The 7,471-nt window shown below is 31.7% G+C and overlaps 1 protein-coding gene across 1 annotated transcript; it reads left to right on the top strand.

Moving 5' to 3' along the window:
* The first annotated feature begins 2,505 nt into the window (after positions 1–2,505).
* Positions 2,506–4,434, top strand: LOC145036584 (glycosyltransferase BC10-like). Its single transcript, XM_078985043.1, has 2 exons — positions 2,506–3,188; positions 3,573–4,434. The coding sequence occupies exons 1-2, from the start codon at positions 2,652–2,654 to the stop codon at positions 4,215–4,217; spliced, it is 1,182 nt and encodes a 393-aa protein (XP_078841169.1). The 5' UTR covers positions 2,506–2,651; the 3' UTR covers positions 4,218–4,434.
* The last annotated feature ends 3,037 nt before the right edge of the window (positions 4,435–7,471 follow it).

Here is a 7,471-nt window from a genome sequence, read left to right as displayed (position 1 = left end):
AACGTGTATTTTGACATCTACACGCAAAACTATCCGTGTAATTTATTCTATTTAAGTCTAATTTAACAAACATTTATTCATTTCTAATAAAATAAATCATCTTACGATGCATAGTCTTGTGGGATGGGGCGGTGGCTAAGAGTTGTACCATCGTTGCTTTCGACGCCATGAGTCTACACTATTGTGCCTGTGCGATACCGCAAACAAACGGTGGTGGATCTAAAAAAAATTAGGATATGCAATATTTAATTTAATCTTATTTTTTAGTCCTAAAAACTTCAATAGATGCTATAATATAGAGAATAATGCCAATAATTTTGGTTCAAAATTATAATAGAGAATAATGCCAATAATTTTGGTTCAAAATTATAATAAACAAATAATTTTCAAATTCAATTCTATGTTTCTTGGTATCCATGGAGTAAAAATATATTTCCACTTGAACATGTAGATATTTTTATTTTCAAATTTTTTCTATATTTCCTAATAAAGTTGTCAATCTTAAGAGATAAACACAACCAGATTTGCAACTTTAAAATTAGAAGCTAACTCATAAATCGTATTAATGAAAAAGAATTTGAAAGTATAACATTAAGCAAATTTTAAATTGAAATTTCAAAATAACTACAATCAAAATTGTATCCTTCGTTTTAGTATTTGGAAATTAAAAAAAAAATCTGCATTATTAATATTAATATTCATTTATTATTATATTTATTAGTTTATAATATGTGGAAATTACAGTTACAAAATTAATAAAATTTTCATATTAAAAATTTAAAATTAATACTCAGTTATTTTAAATAAATTATTAATTAAGAGATATTTTTTCAGTTATATAGAATTATAATCGTTAATTTAAATAAATACATGAAATTATATTATCTTATAATTTGTATTAATTTTATTTTAATTTTTTTCTAATGTTATAATTAATGTAATCAGAGTGAGAAATTTAATATTTATAATTTAAAATGGAAAATCAATAGATTGATAAGTGATATGATACTAATTAAGAGACTTAATAGGATGAAACATGATAAAAAAAGAATAAACATATTCTTTTATTAGAATAGAGATTATATAAAAGTAACATGTAGAATTTAATAAAGAGTAATATATATATATATATATATATATATATATATATATATATATATATATATATATATATATATATATATATATATATATATATATATAGTCTACAAGTGATTAAATTTAATGTGTTGTTTGTTAAAAAAAAAATAATAAAAAAACATGACACCTAAATGGCATGTGGGATGTAAGCGATGAACTCCATCGATTTTTAAAGCAACTATTCTTTTTTCCAAATATGATTATTTTGATTTTAGTTAATTCATATTTAGGTTGTTTTCGTCAAAGAATTAAATCGTTGATTGACACTATAGTAACCACCTTATATACATATAAGTATTCAAACACATATAATAGCAATATATAAATCATCATGAAAGTTTCAAGTTTGGCTTAGCCGTTAAAGATATGATCATAATGATAACTTATTTTATTTGGTTTGTCCTTTGTATCCGGCTATAAGAGGTTTATAACTTACATTTAGGATTAATAATATAATCGACCACTCAAGTTACAAAATATTTTACCATTTAGTAATTTAAGCGGATTTTACAATTTTTTAGTAATTTAAGTGGATTTTACGAGTTACAAAATTTGTAGCATACGGTTTGGTTATGGTTTTGATCTAAAACCAAACCAATAATATTAATAAATATTTTTTAATATAATATAATATTAAATATATAATATGTAATTATATTAGGAATTGAAATTTTAATGGAGAATTATTGGGAATTATATCGGATTAGAAATTTTCTATTAATAGAATTATATATTCACAATCATCCATTTTTTATATTAACGGACTTTATATCTTTCAATTATTATAAAAAAATATTTATTTATTTATTGTCATTTTTAATCATTATGATTAACTGATATTAACCATTATCTTATTAAAATTGTTAATCAAAACCAATATTAACCGATAAATAAATTAACCAATTGTAATGGTTATGGTTTGATTTTAAGTAATAATCGAACCAAACCATTACATATACATCTTAACATGTTGTCCACACTTAATAGTCTAAAGAGAAGTAAATCTAACAAAAATCGAGACTTCAATGTGATTGAATCTTTAGTGGCTAATTTGATATATCTCATGAATATTAAAGTATTATAACATAGATTTTCAATCAAAATAATTGTGTTTTAACATTTAAGTTGGTTAACAGTATATCCAAAGAATAAGTTTACCTAAACTAAATTGTTCTACCATGTTTGAATTACCTGTTATAACATGACACGTGGTTATTCTTGAACCTCATTGGCGGGTTCTATACAAAAATAGATTACGTTATTTTTGTAAAATATTAATCGCATCGCATTAATTAATATAATTATATGAATGCTTAATTTAGGCAAACAAAATAAAAGAAAAAACAACTTGAAAGATTTAATCATTGTATATATTCTGCAGGGAAACCGAGTAGAATGTATGTGTGTGTTCCATCTCTCACGCTTCCATAACAGATTGTTTTTCTTCTTCTCTTTGCCAATCACATCCCTTTTTGCCAGAAGATCAAAAGTATCGCAGAAATCCAATTTCAATGAAGAACAATCAAATCCCATTCGCCTCACACTCTAAGACCTTCAATGCTCGATTTCAACTAGTAAATCTCATCTCTGTAATACTTTTCTTCGGATTCGGTTTATGTTTCGGCATGATTCTCACTTTCCATCTCAAAAACGTCTCATTCAATCTTCAATTCACACAATTCTCTCTCTCCACCGACACCGAAATAGACAACCACGGCGTTTTTTCATCCCCCCCGCCTCCGCCTCCGAAGATCAGATTGGAGAATTACATACATCCGACGGAAGTAATGCATGATCTGAGCGACCGAGAGTTGATCTGGAGAGCGTCGATGGTGCCAAAAGTGGCGCAGTATCCATTCGATAGAACACCGAAGGTCGCGTTCATGTTTCTGACGAGAGGATCGGTGTTGTTGTCGCCGTTGTGGGAGATGTTCTTCAAAGGGTATAATGGTCTTTTCAACATCTATGTACATTCCTCCGGTCCACCTTCCAATTGGACAGAACCAGAAGTACACTCCGTTTTCCATGGCCGGAGAATTCCAAGCAAGGTAAGAAATTTTCTTTACGTAAAATTTACCTTTCTACCCCTCCTTGAAAATCTTTCTGCTTTATGTGTTGTACTAACATGCATCAAACTTGTACACTTTGCTTTGAATGTCTTAAACATGTCTTTTCCCGTTTAGAAATTTCAAGCATGAATCTTTGATGACTTCCCATTTTTATATTATTAAATGTCACTCATTAGTATTTTTCGCTAAACATTAATTTTTACAAAATGATTACGATTCAAACAATCCAATTAATAATATAGAAAACTTTAGTGCAATAAAAATCAAAGAAAATGATAGCTAACTATTTTTAATATTTAATTTATAAATATAACATGCCCATTAATTATAAAAATAACTTTTTTATTGTTATGATGATTATAGGATGTTGAATGGGGAAAAGTCAGCATGATCGAAGCCGAGCGTCGCCTATTAGCAAACGCCCTTCTCGATTTCTCAAACCAGCGATTTGTTCTACTGTCAGAAACTTGTATTCCTCTGTTCAACTTTACAACAGTATATTCTTACCTGATCAATTCCAACCATAATTTTGTAGAGTCCTACGACCTACCAGGACCCGTGGGTCGAGGCCGCTACAGCTCAAAAATGTACCCAACAGTAAAAATCACTGAATGGCGAAAAGGGTCACAATGGTTTGAAATGAATCGTGACCTAGCAATTGAGGTGATATCAGATACGATATATTTTCCAGTATTCCAAGATTATTGTAATGGCTCATGTTACGCAGACGAGCATTACTTGCCTACATTTGTTACACGGAAATTTGGGGGACAAAATGCGAATCGGACTTTGACTTTTGTCGATTGGTCAAAGGGTGGCCCACATCCGACACGGTATTTGAGGTACGATGTGACAAAAGAGTTTTTGGAGAAACTTAGAGGTGACATGAATTGTGAGTACAATGGGAAAAGTAACCAAGCGTGTCATTTGTTTGCGAGGAAGTTTACACCACATGCTTTGGACAGGTTGCTAAGACTTGCACCGAAGGTTATGCAATTTAACCCATGAGGTTGCGGATATTTTTATAATTTTTTTTCTTAAAATTTATTCATTCGTACATTAAGTTTTTGTTTTTATTATTTAGATGTGAAATGAATGTTGATTTTTTGAGGTAAGATGGAGCGGAAGTCACGGATATGTGCATAGAATTTTAGACAAAGCGTCTCATCTACGTAAAGATTAAAGAGATTTTGCGGTTGCATTTATTTATATTAAAGTTTTGTCAAGTTATCGTAAATGATAAGTTATATATAAGGCTATAACTTATATTTGTGTATGTTAAAAGCTTAAAAAACATACACTTTAAGTAGTTAATTACAAAATTCATACTTTTTCGATGATCAAGACTAGAACATTAGATATATAAAAAAAAGTTATATATCCCAATTTATTTTTATATTTTATAGCTATTTAGTTACTTTTGACGCTCCTACATCTTCAATTTTATGGGGGTTTTGTGTCTAAAAGGGAAATGATTATGTTTTTTATTTATTTTTGGAATCGTATAACTTAACAGTTTAGTCATTAGGTATATAAAAATGATTATGCTATCATCTTCTTTGTTTCTTTCTTAACGAACTTATAGACCAAATAAGAAAACCAATTTCAACAAAAACCCAAGAAAGTCAAACGTATATAATAAAAAAAAAATCATATGAAAACCAAAACTTAAAATACACGGAACTTGAATTTTTTTTTTTTTTGGAACAGCCATCGATGTACTAAAATCAAAAGCTAGCAACATGCTACAAGCCATATAGGGAGAAAAATGTCGATGTGTACCAATTCAAAGAGAAAGACCGCTTACTTTTATGTTTTATCCAATCGAACGCAAACAGGTTAATTTCATCCACAATCTTCAAATGGGAGCTATTTTCTCCATTAAAAACAAGAGAGTTTATTGCCTTCCAAAAAACCATAAGTTTTTATAAGTGATCGCCAACTTCAAACTTAGCATCTTTTTGTGATTAAATGTTTCTTAAAGCACCTTCACAAGATGAGATTTGCTCGATGGAGTAGATGAAAAGAAACCATTCAAAGAACACACCCAATTCCTAATGTCCCAAGTATCATGGAAAATGGTATATGCTTGTTGGTGATGTAAGCACCGTTGACTCCTATTGGCGGTGCCAGAATCCAGTAGTGGCGGTGTGGGGTGAGCTTCAAAGGGTTTGATTGGTATTTGATTATGATTCTCCTTCTGCGATAGTATGAGAGCCACGTAACTTTGGGCGTAGTTCTTTAGGCTTTATGTATGAAACTAAAGGTAAATATGTCATCGGGATTCAATTAGAAAAGTTATGTGCTGATGCGAATCGACTTACAGAAACGGGAAGGGCAAGAAAGAGGAAGGTAACGATGGATGCAATGGCTGGTATAGGGGTGAGATTTCCAAGGTCGCGGTAATCCTAATGGAAAGGAATTGGAGAAAATAGATGCTAATTTTTACATCATGAATTTCCCTCAAACTATGAATTCTCGAGCATGGTCGATGTGGACGTAGAAAGTTTGAAGAATGGTGGCACAAAAAAAATATTCCGACATAATTTTTTTGAAGTATTAGTATATTTAAATTTGATATCTATGGTTACATATTTTTTGAAACCCATCTATTACATCTTTGATCTTCATTTTCATAAGTTTTTTAACATAAGAAATCATGGCACCGTTCAAAAAATCATCCCCTATTTTGTTACGCAACTTCGTCTTTAAAAACTTTATCGTAGAAAAACATCTTTCGACGGTTGCAGTCGCGACAAATAAATCAAAACCAAGTTCAACAAAATATAAACCATAGGATAAGACTAATGTTTCCCCATTTCCACCATCAAACGAGAAATGACGTAAATTCTTTGCAAACTAGTGAATAGGTCATCTTTATGCAAAACGTGATAATATATCTCAAGTTCACCATCAAGTTGGATCATCTCCGCATCATCAAAATCTTTTTTGTGCAACTCACTCAACTTTAACAACTTTGTTTTGTCAAATTTAGCAAATGAATCACAAGGGCTCAAATCCCCCATGTATTCTAGTAATTAGGTGCTAAGTTCACTAAATCGGTCCCCTAATTCTATAATTTGCAAGGCGTATGTTGTGAATGGGCTTCTTTGTTTTGGGCCTTCCTTTGGACTTGGACTCCCTTCGGACTTTGGGCCGTAGCTAGATTTTAGGCTTTGTATCTGGTGGGCCTTAGTTGGACCTTAGGCTATGGGTTGGACCATTATTGGGCCTTTGGCTATTATTGGGCCTTAGACCACTATAGGGTTTTTTGGGCCAAGTTAGTGTGGCCCAATAGGGAAAATGTAAAATAGTCTTTTACCCTATAAGTTGAGGGTGTTTGGTTCCGGATCAGCAGTCCGATCATTTACCTAATTTTTCAACAGTTTGAGGTGAGTCTCATCCCCATGCTTAGCGGGTCGAATGCACCAATGTCGGCCAATGATTTATTATGATTAGGATGTTAGTTGTCTGTGTGACTCTTGCATGTGTGGTATGTGATATGTATTCCGGTCGGGGTCCGATGTCAGGCGGGCCTGATGAGTGTATTGTATGCTATTTATCTTAGTGATTCTTGCATGTATTTTTTATGTCTGTATGAATGATCGGCGGGGACCAATGTCAGAAGGGGTCTGATGAATGTGATGGGACGGGGCCCATCTCATGTTACTGACAGATCTGTTCCGAGCAGGGATCAATATCGGGCAGGGCCCGATGGTTGTCAGGCATGGCCCATCGTATGTTGATATGTATGGTATAAGGTGCTTTTAGGAACTCACTAAGCTCCGCGCTTATGGTTTTTAGTTTATGTTTCAAGTACTTCTGGTTCGAATGGGAAGATTTCAGGGTGATCGCATCGCACACACCAAGTTGTTCCGCATTTTCTTGTTGACTTGATGTATTTAGGTGATTATTGGCATACTCTAATTTCACTACGGTTTTACATTAAATGTTTGGTTGATGGTCTTTTGATTAAATAAAAAGGAAATTTTTAACTCTAATTTTTGGGACGTTATAAATCTACACTGTACGGGTGCTAAAATCTAACCGTCATTTTATGTTAACTTATGAACGTTGAAACCCAATCCTAATTTTCTATTAATTCTTACGTTTATTGACTAAAGGAATAACTAAACTAAACACATAGTCTACCCTGAAGCCTAATATAACATTGAAGTATTTCCATGGGCATAGTCCTGTCTTCTCCAATGGGTCTCTAATCGTACTTATGAAAACACTCTTTCATTTGATGTTAATCCTAC

The sequence above is a fragment of the Lactuca saligna genome, chromosome 3, assembly GCF_052625555.1.
Source record: "Lactuca saligna cultivar CGN05327 chromosome 3, ASM5262555v1, whole genome shotgun sequence".
Classification (NCBI taxonomy): Eukaryota; Viridiplantae; Streptophyta; class Magnoliopsida; order Asterales; family Asteraceae; genus Lactuca; species Lactuca saligna.
The sequence above is the reverse complement of the archived record's forward strand: the minus strand, read 5'-3'. Positions and strand labels throughout refer to the sequence as shown.

Excerpts from the sequence above, each read along its gene's own strand:
- LOC145036584 (XM_078985043.1), top strand. The coding sequence starts at position 2,652 with ATGAAGAACAATCAAATCCCATTCGCCTCACACTCTAAGACCTTCAAT. Across the intron at positions 3,189-3,572 it reads GCCGGAGAATTCCAAGCAAG|GATGTTGAATGGGGAAAAGT; the intron begins GTAAGAAATTTT and ends TGATGATTATAG.